The sequence below is a fragment of the Argiope bruennichi genome, chromosome 10, assembly GCF_947563725.1.
Source record: "Argiope bruennichi chromosome 10, qqArgBrue1.1, whole genome shotgun sequence".
NCBI classification, from domain to species: Eukaryota; Metazoa; Arthropoda; class Arachnida; order Araneae; family Araneidae; genus Argiope; species Argiope bruennichi.
The window spans coordinates 114230996-114246944 of NC_079160.1; the positions used below are offsets into that span (position 1 = coordinate 114230996).

The 15949-nt window shown below is 31.4% G+C and overlaps 1 protein-coding gene across 2 annotated transcripts; it reads left to right on the plus strand.

Moving 5' to 3' along the window:
* Positions 1-505: 505 nt before the first annotated feature.
* Positions 506-11031, plus strand: LOC129988059 (zinc finger protein 845-like). 2 transcript variants are annotated; one of them, XM_056096161.1, is made up of 3 exons: positions 506-744; positions 1117-1270; positions 6822-11031. In XM_056096161.1, exon 3 carries the CDS (start codon positions 7485-7487, stop codon positions 9765-9767), a length of 2283 nt encoding a protein of 760 aa, XP_055952136.1. In that variant the 5' UTR covers positions 506-744; positions 1117-1270; positions 6822-7484; the 3' UTR covers positions 9768-11031. The 2 variants fall into 2 exon arrangements, with proteins under 2 accessions (XP_055952136.1, XP_055952137.1); XM_056096162.1 differs by having other exon boundaries at positions 702-744; positions 1102-1270.
* The last annotated feature ends 4918 nt before the right edge of the window (positions 11032-15949 follow it).

The following is a 15949-nucleotide window of genomic DNA, read 5'->3' on the forward strand; positions in this document are numbered from 1 at the left end:
CTGTCTGTTTGCACCTTTTGCTATTCAGAGTTTACAAAAGCAACAAGAAAAAGGAGAAAACGAACTTGGCCACTTTTAGATATGGTAACGCACCACCTTTTTTTTTTTAATTCATTTTTTTTTTGTTTTTTTTTTTTTTGCAATCTCATTTCTTGGTAATATTAAGGATGTAAAGAATATGTTCTATCCCCCCCCTTTCTTTTCTCTGGTATCGAACTCGAATCTATTGATCCGTCTGGAATTGTGTTTTCTGAATCTTCTTAAGCACGTAATTGGCAACAGTATATAAAAGCTGAGCCACGACCACGAAACAATTATAAATCACTGAGAAAATTTTTTTACCATAGCCGTTTTATCTATCAAGGTCAACTGCCCTTCTTTTGCCGAGCATTGCGCCCCCCCCCCCAATCAACCTCTTTCTGTCTTATCCTTCTTGTGTATAAACCACAATAGAGAATAAGCAAGGTCCACACAATAACTCGAGAATGGGTATAGTAGGGTCCACAAAGTCGTTCGCGAACGAGAATAGCCATCTCCGCACCGCACCTTAGTTCGAACGTGATTAGCTGGATATACAATGTCGTTCGCAAACGAATGACATTTTAATAAAATAGCGTTCCGAATCTTTTCGTTCACTTAGATGAACCGTTCATTTAAATGCGTTCGTTCCGGAACGAGTACCGCTATTAGAAATGGCGATACGAAAGATAAACAAATTGGCGATATACTGACATCCACAGTAAGGTAAGAACACCTCTTATAATTATTGATTTGGTTTTGAATTTTTCTTTTTTAGTTTGAAGGATTTAACTATATTTACTTATAATTTTGCTAACTGATGTTTAAGATTCCTTACTTAGAGCATTTTGTGCATACGAAAATTATTTTTAAGGCTGTATAAATATTAAAATACAAAAGTAATCTTGAATATTTTAGAAGAAATTCTAGAATAAGGCAAAGGAACTTGCCTTCTTGAAACAAATGTCTTGATATGTTTGAGTGATGTTATTTGTAAAATTTGTTTAGAAATAGAGAAAAAGTACAAATATATTTTTTTTCTGAATACTTCTCCTTAATTATCTTTTAATACTTGTTTATTAGTTTAGTATTTTTCAGGTTGACAAATCATGTCATTATTGGATTTTTACTAAATGAGCCACACTTTTGATACATCTTATGTTATTTTTTCCCCATCTGGTACTCACTGATGCATTACTAAAAGATTTGAAAAGTTTTATGTGAAAAAAGTATCCACCATATCATTTGTTGAGTAAGTTATATTCTTTATCAACTGTAAATTATTTTCAGCTCTATTATTAAAATAAATTTTTATATTATATGAATAAAACATCTTGTTTAAAGGAACAGCAAAATCAGAGTAAAAATATTTTTATTGAATTTATATTCATTTTATATTTTATTTATGATTGATTTATTAAATATTTCATGAATGATTGATTTATTGAATATTTCATATATGATTGATTTATTGAATATTTCATGTATGATTATTTTTGAGTTACTGAGGAAAGTTATTTAGCAGAAAGCAAATGATTAAGAATTAAAATGGTTATGAAAGTAAAAATAAATTAGATAACAATCTGGTGTCAACCTTTAATGTCACATTTAAATATACTGTAGTTTAAAATTAATTTTTAATACATACAGTATTCATATTTGAAAATTATAGGCTGATAGACCAAACTGAAATTTAGATTGTAAAAGAATAATTTTTTCATAATTAATTCCACCTGATTCTACATTTTAGAATGATCTTGTTAGCATTACCATGCACAGATGGGCAGACTTTCCATAGACATATTTTTGCCAAAATATGGTGAAATCAATATGTAGTATGTTCCAAGGCGCCTATATTGAATTTCATTTCATTGACATACAGCAATTTTTAGATTTCTATCCCAGGAAGAATTATGTCATTTTAAAAATTATTTTTGGCTTTAGCGAACTCCAAAAGATGGTTAAAGATTGACTGAATCTTGAAATTAAATTTGATAATTTCAGTATTCTTTTCATAGAATTGAATATTTGCATGCTATATATAAAAATATCTTATTGAATATATCAGAAGGATAAATACATTTTTTTTTTCTTTTCTCTATAATTCTCTTTCTGAAATTTTAAATATTTATTCAATTTAAAAGATTTTAATCAGATATTATAAGGGGCATCATTCCAGACACATTTTAATTGATATTTCAAACTTTAATAAAATAATTTAAAATTAATTGCAGTAATTCTAAAACCATAGTCTGCTGAAGTTAGTGGAAGAAACTAATCTTCACCATTCATTTGATTAAGGCAAAATTAGTACATGGATTAAAACAGAATTGAAAACATTGTAGCAAAATTATATTAGAAGAATGCAATGACATGTGATCTTATCTAAATGATTAGAGTTCTGTTCTTTTAAGGCAGAAATGGGTGAAGCAGGCAGGACACATGAGCATTACAAAAGGGTGTAAACTTTGAAGAAATTAGAAGAGATATTTATGGTGATATGGTGCTTCATCAAAATTTCAAGTTAGAAATTTTGAACAATTACAATACTTGTACACAATACAGTTCTCATATATAATTACAATTCTTTTATAGAAGAAAGTAAAAATGAACCATTAAAAAATGTTGTGCTCTGTTTTTAAAAGTTATAAACTAAATGTATCAGAAATTTTCACTGATTTATATAATTTATAATTTTCTTAGCTTTTTCTACTTTTATATATATATATCAATTCAGCACACCTGATTATTTCCTGATTCCATTCCACTGTTTCTACTAAATTAATTCAACAGAAGCTTTGAAAAAATGCTTAAATTTGCACTTTCACACACTTCGACTGGATCCCTATGTTTTCCTTATCAAAATCGACATGTGTAAGAAATCCCTTTCAAATCCCTTCATTTTGGTGTGGTTAATATGTGATTTTTTATATAACAAAAATGAAATCTTATTCGCATGATTATGATTTTTTCCAAAATTTTTTGTGCATTGCATTTGACATGCATATGCGTCATTGTTGATTTTAAGAAAGCTGGCTTCGTAGGTTTCAAAAATAAAATCCACAGTTAATGGTTAATTTTCCATTTTGATGTATTTTCATTTGAGGATTTCTCCCCTTCAGTGGTTTTACTATGAGATTTTGATAGAGGTTTGGGTATTTCTTTGTCACATATCTATTTAGGACAAGAAAATTTAGGTATCTGTAAAAGAATGCGCTAGGCATTAAGGACCTTTATCCCTTCTCTTGGATCGTGAGAAAATGCAGAAGTAAGTATTTTTATAGAGTGCATGTTGAAAATAATTGAATAAAAAGTGGAATTGGATGAGGAAAAAAGAGAACACCCTAGAATGAAGTCATTATGGGCCAAATTAAGGTTAAAAAAATGAATTTAATTTAGATCAAGATATTATATATATATATTCCTTTTGTTACCTCCCCTCTTGTTTTGGCATTCATTCCCATTTGCCTCTTTGTGCTTCTTCGGATGGAAGTCTTCGATGCACCATACTCTTTATTTTCTACTGGTGCATTTTCTGACTTCAAAATCTTCCAACCAAAATATCATGTTCTCACATAATAAAAAAGTTTCTGCTAATGATATGATGCTGTAAACAAATTATTCATTGTTTTTTAATGTATATTCATTGCGAACTGATAAGGGATGATAATTTCTGATTTCACGCACTGTTTATACAGACATTTATTTGTATCATACCACAATGATTCTCCTTTCATCTGTCATCTAGTTATTAATTGCTCTACAAAAAATTGCGAAGACTAAGGCATCTTATATAAGAGGATGTCCTATGTCAATTTCTATTGTGAAAAGAAAAATAATGCCATGGTCATATTTGAGAGTACATAGAATTGCACATAGAGAGGTCATATTTGAGAGTAAATAGAATTGCAAGTACAATACTATTTAGTCATTTTTCTTATTCATTTCATTTTGCCATCGGATTTGATAAGCATATTTGGAGAGATCTGATTTTGATTTGTTAAATGTCCACAGAAAATCAACTACAACAAATATTAGGCAAGATATTCATTTCAGTACAGTGTAATGATGGAAGAAAATTGAATCTGAAAAACTCTGTGGCTTTGGAAAAGTTGATTTGCAAAAGCAATCTCTTCAGAATTTATTTTTTTTTTCTTCAATTTCTCTAAAATTTCTTGTTTCTTTGGAACAAAAATTTTAAAGCGTAAGCTTCTGCTGGAATCAACATCACCAACATTCCCCGAGTCAATATTACCCACCAGTTTCGAGATAAAGACCAAAAATTCTTTTACATTCTTTATGGGAAAAATGCTTCACAAAGTTCCCCAATCACAATATTTTGAACATTTTTATTTCATATAAATGTTTACCACCCCTAGAGGATGTCATCAATGATCACCCGCTCCCTCCTCACCATCTAACTTCAGGGGACCCTCAATCTCAACATTTGGATAACTTTCGCTACTTCGTTTTCTTTCTTTAAGTGCAGCTGACTAATCAAAATGCTCTATCATTAACCTTGTCAGTGTGATGCAGAAATAATAAAATATTAATTTTTTTAAACTTTTTACTGTCCCTCTATAAGAAAGCCTGAGTTTTCAATTGAAAGCATTTTTTTGATTGCAATAATTAAGGAAATAAAAGCGCGTGTTCTACTTTACCTTCTACTACTTTTTCGGGAAACCTTGTAGGCATATATTGTACTTTACACAAAATTTAGTGTCAACATATGTTGTTGCGTTTGTGCAAACTTTGGAATTCTGAACGTTTGGATAGAACTTTGTCTTTAGCAAATCTTTGTTGCTTGTCTGACAATTCATATTTCCCGACATATCAACTTGAGATTTCTGACTAAAGGGTCAAAGGTTTAAATGTCATTAACTGGTAATGTTGAAAATATTTAAATATACATCCATAAATGTATCTGTCATAACAAAAGCAAAAAAATATTTATTCTATCGTACTTCCTGCTTACTCGTCTGAAAGGGCACCATCTCATAACCATGTATCAGTAATCTTTACGATTAGAACTCTCGAAAGTATATTGAACATTTACAAGCTGTTAAAAGCCGCATATTTTATAGCTTAAACATTACTTCTTTTCACCTGTTTGCATTGCCATTTATTGTTATGGATGTACTGAAGTGTAGAGAATATTTCTGAAAATGGTAAGGAGTGAGCAGTTGATCATTGATGCCATCATCTAAGAGCGGTAAACATTTATATGAAATAAAAATGTTCGAAATATTGTGATTGGGGAACTTTGTGAAGCATTTTTCCCATAAAGAATGTAAAAGAATTTTTGCTCTTTATCTCGAAACTGGTGGGTGATGTTGACCCGGGGAAATAAAAAAATTTTCAAAATTAATTCAATGATTGTAGATGCCCAAAAGGTTGATTGGTTTGCCTTATTATTTTAAATTTACATAACTATTATATGGATTAGTTTTTATATTCTATTATTTCCAGTTTTATGCCAATATTTCATTTGCAAATTATTTTGTAAAGTATTTTCAATCATTTGGACTCCCCCAGTATTTTAACTTTGCTGTCATAATTTTTGAAATAAATAACTGTTATCTTTGTATTTCTTACTAAAAATTAAAAAAAAAAATTATCGAGTAGTTATTATAATGTGTGATTTGCATAATGAGCAAAGGAAAATGTTATAAATAACTGACGATGTGACGAGGAGACACTATGACGTCATATTCTAGATTGGTCTGCATCGGTTTGTATTTATCGCTTGTTTGAAGGGAACATTTATGTCTACTTGAGTGAGGTTTTGGAAAGATGGTGTTGTCCAATGCGATCCCTAGAGGTTCGAGCATATGCTTGAGAACTCTTAATTGAATCTTTGTGTTTTGTAAGATTATGGGGTTAGAGGCGGATACCAATGACATTGATGAGTTGGTGAAACAACTTAGCCAAAATTATCCAAGAAGTTATTGAAGTGCTTTTTGTGTCGCAGCAAAAAGCCAGAGGAGATTTGGATTGGGAAGGACAAAATAATAGATTCAACAGAACAACAACCTTTCGTAGAAATTAGGAAAATGTTGAATGCATAAGAAGTTTATAGCATCAAACTAGAAACATCATCCTAGTACGGCCACATCTTAAGCCGCTACAAATTCATGTAATGATAAGGCTGTATCTCATTTTTACCAAAATTGAGTAAAGAAAAATTTCTTCAGACAGTTTTCTTGTAAAAAAAAGTACATGTATCATAAATAATAAATATCATTATTATTGATTTTTTTTAATATTTTTTTTTTTCAGAATGGAACGCCTTGTTCTATTTTCTTTAGAAATCCATTGAGAAAATTCTTTCATTTAATCAATGTGTCGCATTACGAGTAAGATTCGAGAACGGAAGATGGTCCTTAAGCGAGGCTCTAGTGTACTGTTCGCTTCAGTATTCTGCGACGACCACTTTTCGGCGGTTCTATCTCACTAAGGGATAACAGCGGATGTGTACCGTTTCCGGAATTTACTTTATTGTTAAATTTAAACATCCTCTTTCCTCTCACTCCTATTTTACCAAATTAAACCGATCTTAATGCATGCGAAAAATCGGGCGGTTTTTAGAATCTGTTGACAAACAATAATTCATTTCTCAAAATTTCTGTTAATATTCCTGAATCAAACTTAACAGTCACGTGTTTCTACATATTTCTTTTAATAATTAAACAGATGACTAGTTAATTAATAAAATAAATAAATTCAAAATATTTTATTTGTTTTCTTTGCCGTTTTCAGTAGCTCTAATTGTAACACCTCATTAATTTTTTTCTTTCTTTCAGCTTCCAAGATTGTGTTGTCACGAATCTGATGACATGCTAATGAGAAAAGCTGATAGATCTTTCTGAATAAAAGTGGCAACAATAAGAAAGGCTTGACTTTTGAAAGATCCACAATCCTAACTTGCAACATACAACACATCTGGATGGAATCGAAAACTATGAAATAATAAATTCCACAATACATATGCTTAGAAAATTTTAATCACGCTATAATTTTTATTACTTAATAATGCGTATATGTGAGTAGTGTTACTCACATACATAAAAAAAAAAAAAAAAAAAAGGATTTTTATTCTTATGACCCTTGTTATAAGACATTCTTCGAAAAATTACATTCAGAGTTTTTCCTTTTGATTCACCAAATAAAGAAACTTTATTTTTTTGTCATATATGGGCAAAAGCATTTAAATCGTATTTATCGTGAAAATTTTATTTGCCAACTGGAATTAAAGAGATGTCTCGTGATTGTGTCATGCAGAAAGAAGCATTTTACAAACACAATTTTCTCATTGCCCACTTAATGGAGAAACCTTATGCTTGCAAATTTTGTGATAGCTCTCGAATTTAAAGACACGTTTACTGGCGCATATTAAAGAGAAACCACATACATATGACATTTGTAGTATAATAATCTTTGAACGGTCACATTTAAAAATTCATTTAATGGCGCATACGAATGAGGAATCCTACCCTTGCAACTTTTGCAATAAAGTCTTTTCTATGATTTCCAAATTCAAAAGACATTTACGGACGCATACACAAGAGAAACTGTTTACATGCGAGGTTTGCAAGAAAGCCTTTTCCAGAAATGGGCATTTAAAAGTACATTTGCGTCTTCATACACAAGAGAAATTGTTTACATGCCAGTTTTGCAAGAAAAACTTTTCCCAGAACGGGCATTTAAAAATACATTTACGTACGCATACGGGGGAGAAACCTTATACATGTGAATTTTGTAGCAAACCCTTTTCGGATAAAGGGAGTTTCAAAAGACATTTACGTACGCATACGGGTGAGAAACCGTATACATGTGAATTTTGTAATAAACCCTTTTCGAGTAAGGGGGGTTTCATAAAACATTTACGGACGCATACAGGCGAGAAGCCATATACGTGTGACATTTGTAACAAATCCTTTTCGGATGAGAATAGTTTTAGAAGACATTTACGTATACATACGGGAGAAAAACCGTATACATGTGAATTTTGTAACAAACCCTTTTCGGATAAAGGGAATTTGAAACGACATTTACAGATGCATACACAGGAGAAACTGTTTACATGCGAGTTTTGCAAGAAAGCGTTCTCCCAGAGTGGACGTTTGAAAGTGCATTTGCGCCTGCATACCGGAGACAAACCGTATACATGTGAATTATGTAATAAGCGGTTTCCGAGTAACGGGAGTTTCAAAAGACATTTACATACGCATACGGATGAGAAACCGTATACATGTGAATTTTGTAACAAATCCTTTTCGGATAATGGGATTTTAATAAAACATATAAGGACGCATACGGGAGAGAAACCTTATATATGTGAATTTTGTAACAATCCCTTTTCGGATAAGGAGAAATTGAAAAGACATTTACAAGCGCATACGCAAGTGAAACTGTTTACTTGCGAGTTTTGCAAAAAATCCTTTTACCAGAAAGAGCATTTAAAAGTACATTTGCGTCTACATGCAGGAGAGAAACCCTATACTTGTGACGTTTGCAATAAACCCTTTTCGAATAAGGAGACTTTCAAAAGACATTTACGAACCCATACGGGAGAGAAATCGTATACATGTGAATTTTGTAACAAATCTTTTTCGGGTAATTGGAGTTTCATAAGACATTTACGTATTCATACGCAAGAGAAACTGTTTACATGCGAGTTTTGCAAAAAAGCCTTTTCTCAGAACGAGCATTTAAAAGTACATTTGCGTCTGCATACAGGAGAGAAACCCTATACTTGTGATGTTTGCAATAAACCCTTTTCGAATAAGGATAATTTTAAAGTGCATTTACGGACGCATACGGGAGAGAAACCATATATATGTGAATTTTGTAACAGACCTTTTTCGAGTAATTGGAATTTTAAAAGACATTTACGTACGCATACGGGAGAGAAACCGTATACATGTGAATTTTGTACTAAACCCTTTTCGAGTAAGGGGGGTTTCATAAAACATTTACGGACGCATACTGGAGAGAAGCCATATGCATGTAAAATTTGTAACAAATCCTTTTCGGATCAGTATAGTTTTAAAAGACATTTACGTACACATACGGGAGAAAAACCGTATACATGTGAATTTTGTAACAAACCCTTTTCGGATAAAGGGAATTTGAAACGACATTTACAGATGCATACACAGGAGAAACTGTTTACATGCGAGTTTTGCAAGAAAGCGTTCTCCCAGAGTGGACGTTTGAAAGTGCATTTGCGCCTGCATACCGGAGACAAACCGTATACATGTGAATTATGTAATAAGCGGTTTCCGAGTAAGGGGAGTTTCAAAAGACATTTACATACGCATACGGATGAGAAACCGTATACATGTGAATTTTGTAACAAATCCTTTTCGGATAATGGGATTTTAATAAAACATATAAGGACGCATACGGGAGAGAAACCTTATATATGTGAATTTTGTAACAATCCCTTTTCGGATAAGGAGAAATTGAAAAGACATTTACAAGCGCATTCGCAAGTGAAACTGTTTACTTGCGAGTTTTGCAAAAAATCCTTTTACCAGAAAGAGCATTTAAAAGTACATTTGCGTCTGCATACAGGAGAGAAACCCTATACTTGTGATGTTTGCAATAAACCCTTTTCGAATAAGGATAATTTTAAAGTGCATTTACGGACGCATACGGGAGAGAAACCATATATATGTGAATTTTGTAACAGACCTTTTTCGAGTAATTGGAATTTTAAAAAACATTTACGTACGCATACGTGAGAGAAACCTTAAACATGTGAATTTTGTAATAAGGCAAATTCTCTGTTGTCAGGTCTAAAAACTAATTTACTGTCGCATACGAAAGATAAACTACACGTTTAAAGCTTTTGTGACAAAGCCTTACTGCGTATACGTTAAAAAGACATTTACGAATGCATATGGAAGAGAAATCGTATGTTCTCAAAATTAGCAGTAAAGTGTTTTCTGAGCGGCGTGGATTAAACTTGCATTTCATGACCCATTTCCTAAAGAAATAGTATGCATCGGCAGAAACCTCTTATTCAGCGTTTTGATTTAAACACACATCTGCGGACGCATACGGAAAAGAAACCGTACTCATGTGACTTCTGTAATATAAGCTATTGTCATTTCATTTTTTTAAGGAAACATTTGTCGAAGCATATCATAGAAAATGAATGAATTATATGCCTCTGATGTTCGACGCTTGCTAATGGGAGAACTTCACCTCATTTTAAAGAGAAAGACTGATAGTAATGATTTTTTTAGTAAGTTAATATTTGAAAAAACATAGACAAAAAAGGCTTATTATTTTACTAAAAAAAGTTGAAATATTCTCTTCTAGGAATTCTATTTTGTATGACACAGGACATAATGCATGCTCACTGTTATTATGCAAGGTAATTCGTATACTTAAATGAATATTCTAATTTGCAGGGCTTTTGAAGAAAATAGAACAAAGTGAATCAGTGTTCATCCGAAATTATAAATAACAATTAAAAACTTAACACAGTAATAAATGTTTAGTAGAAGCACTTCCAAAAATACAAAGAATATCAAGACGATACGATCACTCATGCCATACCCAGTCTCTCCAATAACATACTTTGAAAGCCTGCAGATGTCATGTTTCAAGTTTATGAACATCATTTGATTGTGGGGGAACAAACACCTGCAGTTTGTTGTAGCCCCAGAAAGAAGAAGGGGGGGGAATCAATTGTTGCACTACAAGCATATCCGCTATCTTTCAAAGGTTCACACAGGACATGCAGAAATATGTGGATGAGTTATATTACTGCTTCGATATCCTTCGTGTTTCCGGACCGGATCATATTGTAACTGTTTTGAATTTAAATTTTCATTTGTTATTTTTCAATTTCGATAAATAGGAAGATTGTTTTCTTTTAACAGACCGGCAAATTTAGGATTTTCTTGTGTAATCACCTTGTATTCTGTGAAACATATAAATGAATATTTATGACTTAATTACTTATTTCATGGGAAGTCAGCTGATTAATGTGAATATGTTTTATACGCATGCGTTAAAAAGTTTCCAATAAAAATTTGTATTTTATTGAAAACTATTGCAAATTAAAATACTTTCCTTTTACTATTGTGTGTGCTTATAACTTGTATAAGTTTTCTTCTGTGACATTTTGTACCTTCTTAAAATTTCATAGCTGTGATTTATTATTGGGAATATAAAATCTAATATTTAAAATTATGACTTTATACTGTGCTTCAATTATGGAATTTATATAACATGGTGTCCTGTTTTAAATCTTCATCTTATATTTAACCATTTTTTATCGAATTGTTCTGATAAATTTTTCCTTAAATTTCGAATATAAAGTTTGAAATTTGGAGTGTAAGGATATGTTTTGTGTTTCATTGTTTCGGTGATTTTTGATGACGTTATTATATAACTATGGAAAGATTTAATTTGACGTTCTTTAAGAAGATTTCAGGAATATAATGAATATTTTTCTGTTGGCATTTTGAGGCATGAATATTAAGTAAAAGTATTATATATTAGGTAAAAGTTTGGTTTAATTTGATGCCTATTAAGTTTTTTTTAAATCTTATATTTTATATTTGTTTCTATTCCTAATTGATTGCAACGTTATTTATTTTGTGAATATTTGGTTTAAATTGTTTGAGAATGATGACTCTTCTATTGTACTGAGTATCCTTAATTTTTAGAAAAACGATCGTTTTTTCATCTCAAAATCTTTTGAGCTCTAATACTTTTTTGCTATCAAGCAATATAGGAAAAATAAAATCAAAAATAAGTCAATAAAATAAGTTTCGAGGTCATTCCCATTTTCTTTTTTGTGCTTTTTCGGTGACAACTTCTTACGACCCTGCATTTTATTGGCCAGACAAGTAAATCGGTTACACGGCAGGCATTCGCGTCAAGTTGTAACTTTTTGTTGGTGTTGCGGCAAGCAAGCAAACATTTTAGCAAAATTGCTTTTAGCTTGAGTGGCATCACCCTTGTTATTGTATAAACTACTTTTTTGACTAGTAACGTCTACGTATCGTGAAAAAAATAAATATATGTTCTAATAATGTGTCTCAAAATATGGTGCCGAAAACTCTATGTGAATCACTACCTTAAATTTATACTTCCTGTTTTTTTACAAAACTTCGGCAAGTTTATTTTCTTACTGATTTTTTTGTGTTTTTTCTTCCAATTACAGCGATGGCAGCGCCTGATAAAGCTTTAGACTTGGCCCAACTAGGGATTGCAATATCGGACCAAAATTTCAATACCGGTATTCGGTATTTTTTTAGATCTTAATACCGGGATACCGGTTTTAATACTGGTATTAGAAATTTTAGAAAAAGAAAGAAAACACAGGTGTTCTTTGTTTTATTTGCCAGTTTTGTTAGAGAGTGTAAATATCACAAAAAATAATTTGTAACTTATAAATTATAATAGTATATAAAGAATCACAAAAAAGTAAAGGAACATCTTATTTATTTAAATCACAAAAAAAAAGTGTAAATATCACTATTCAGTCTTTGGTATTTTGAAATGTGATCTTAAAAAACATAATGCATCCATTGTACTGTCATTAAGCCTGAAAAGTAATTTTGTGCAAAAATTACCAGCTGTCGAAAACGCTGTTTCTGCATCTACGCTAATTAATGGTACTGTTTGCAATGCGCGGTATACTTTTTCCAAGTATTTACCTGTAAATTCCTCATCTTTAAATAAATCGATTTCTCGTCGGATGGTTTTGGATATAGCTGATTTCTGTATTGTATTTTGGTTCTTTGAAATTTTTTTTATTTATCGCTAATTCTAATTTTTGTTCAGGAGACAATTCCTTTTCACATTAGTGCTATCATAATCTTCGATAACTGAACCGAATTCTTCTGAATGTGAATAGGTTTGTGGGTAAAAAGATTTTTAGAAAATTTACTATAAACTTAATCAGATTTTAATTGTTTATTTTCTTTCCTTCTTTTTCATTTTCATTTTTAAAATCATTATAATTATGTAATTATCATCAGACATTTTTTATTTCGGTATGCCTTTCATCTGTGTGATTTTTCAATGTAATATATAATTCTTCAGATATTGATGTGTGCTGTTCTTTCAGTGACTGTAACATGAAATTTATTGTTGCATTAGCTGTTAATAAATTAGAATCTCTCCGACATAATGCCTCAATAGGCAGTTTTATTAGAAGTAGAGCTGATATAGTTCTGGATATGAAGTCGAATTCTGAAAAATTAATTTACAGGTTTAAGTTGATTATTGCTTTTTTGGATTGGATTTCTCAGTTTCAAAAATCGTTCCATCATTAGGAGTAAACTGTTCCAACATGTTTTAGAATCTAATAAACATATATTTTGTTTTATTTTCAGTTAGTATAAGTTTTAGTAATATGTCATTTCTTATAGGGGAGCGTTTAAATATTTTAACAATTTTTCGAACTTTATAAATTATAGGACGCAATTCTTGAGGGGTTAATATTTCATCCTCATTTGCAATATCTTCTTCAACAATTACATTGTCATTATCTTCATTGTCAATATCGCTCTCACTCTTACTCTCTTCAAAGTTGGAATCCGAAGTTTCTATATCCACAGTATTTGGATTCTTCTGTTCTTTACTTTTTGGTTTTAATACATCTATTACTCCTAATTGAATTCCATGAGCATAGCACAATTGCTGATTTGTACCAATCAATTTTCCAACTTTTTTCATAACTGTTGCTCCATCAGTCGTTATGGATATAATATCTTCTTTCAGGGATAATCCATATTTCGCTAATTTAGATTTAAGCCATTAATTAGCTAATTAATTTCGCCCGTTAGGGAGACATAAAAACAAAAACGGATACTATTTTGCTATGTTGGCAATCCCTGAACATATAGTAGAGGCAATTTTAAAAATTTCTAATAAATACCGAAAAAACGGTATTTAAACTTTTGAAAAAATTTAAATTTGATTAAATTTTAAAATTTGACAAAATTGTACAAATGGCTCAAAATACCGGTATCCCGGTATTGCAATCCCTAGGCCCAACTCAAACGGAAACGAGAAACTATTCGAGGTATAATATTACTCGTTTTTCTACTGAAATAAGTAACTTAAAAGATAATTTTTCAAGTGAAAATGTTTAATATATTTGTAATCGCTTAACGACTGAAATGAAAATAACAGATAACGAAATTCACAATTTATTTTCTGACGAAGAATATGAAAAACGACATTTTAAAGTGTGAAAGCTGTACGGATAATTCTGAATTCGCAATTTTTAAAGCTAAAAAATTAATTCAAAATAAATTAGTGCCAACTACGAATGACGTTACTGTCCCGACTATTAATAATAATAATAATTTGGCGATGAATTTAAACCTTTATATTAGAACGCCTGTTACTCATTAACATATAGTTAAATTGCCTACAATTAAGCTAGAATCATTTAAAGGCGATTTAGAAGATTGGCAAGGTTTTCGGGAACAGATTCAATCTTCTGTTGATGCTAATTCAAATCTTTCCGTTATTGATAAGCAAGCTTTTTTAAGAGGTTATTTGCAAGAGGAACCGAAAAGATTGGTCGATGGTGTAAGTATTATTGTCGATGCATATGAATCTGCTAAAAAAACCCTTATGGGCAATAGGGTGACAAAAATAGAATTATCCAAACTCATTTGGACTTTTTAGAAAATTTGACGCCAATACGAAATCCATCCGCAACATCACTGAATGAAGTTTTTATTAGGTGTAATAGGAGATTACAAGCTCTATGTGCTTTGAAACAGGACATTATTGCTGATGGCCAAATTTTTACACTTAAAATTTTACGAGAATTTTTTAATGACATTTGTCGCCGTTGGATTATTTTTGCGAAAATGCAGAAAATTTCGGAGGGTGACATAATAGAACTAATACAATTTCTCTCTGAAAGGTAGAAGACGCTTTTACATCTCTGAAAATTAGAGGTGACCAGACGGTTCACTATGATTTTAAACATTCCACTGCAATTCCAAAAGCATTACGCCAATTAAAAAACATTCTCCATTTTCTGCTTACTATGATACTAATGGACGCTGTCTGCAAGATTGTAACTGATATAGATACTCGTAAGCAAAAGTTGAAAACTAGTAGTCGTTTTTTTTAATGCACAAATCGTGGCCATAACATAAATAATTGTCCGAGGAAAAACAAAGCCCGTTGCTATAAATGTAAAAAAAAAGGCATCATATTTCTATATGTAAAACTATAATTGAGAATCCAAATTTAACTACTATTCCAGTTACTTCTACTAATACCGTTGACATTATAACGCCTAAATTTACTCATCTGCGAACTGCTCGAATGTATGTAATTGGCCCAACAGGTAAAACAAAAATAACGCGGTGTCTCTTAGACGGTGGGAATCAGTATAGCTTCATTGATTCACGTTTGATTGACTTTCTGCAATTGAAGATCATTAGTTCAGAAAAACTGAACGTTTAGGCATTTGAGTCTATCACAACAAACAAGATGGAGTGTCAAATTTATCTTGTCAAGCATTTGGAGCAACTCAACATTAAATATACAAGCATTGGAAAGTTCAAATACTTACACTTTTCATCCATCTACTTCCCAACCTATCTCTTCCTTTGCTTATAGTCAAAAGTTGAAACTTGCTGATCCATCATACAGTTTAAACAAATTACTTATAGAAATTCCAATTGGCGTTGATTTTTATTGGACAATAATGCATATTCTATCTCCCATTAGACTTTCTGCAACTCATACTGACAGTGTTTGAAGGGGTTCTTTCCGGCAACCGCTCATTCATTGCCATAGCATATTGTTACGAACCTGTGATGCGGCTTCCCAGCATAGCTGGTTCCATAGGAGGTCCCAGAGCTTGGCGCCAAAATAGATTATACCCGAAACATCGAGAATTTTCCCGATCCGACCAGTAGGAACG

Excerpts from the sequence above, each read along its gene's own strand:
- LOC129988059 (XM_056096161.1), top strand. The coding sequence starts at position 7,485 with ATGGCGCATACGAATGAGGAATCCTACCCTTGCAACTTTTGCAATAAA.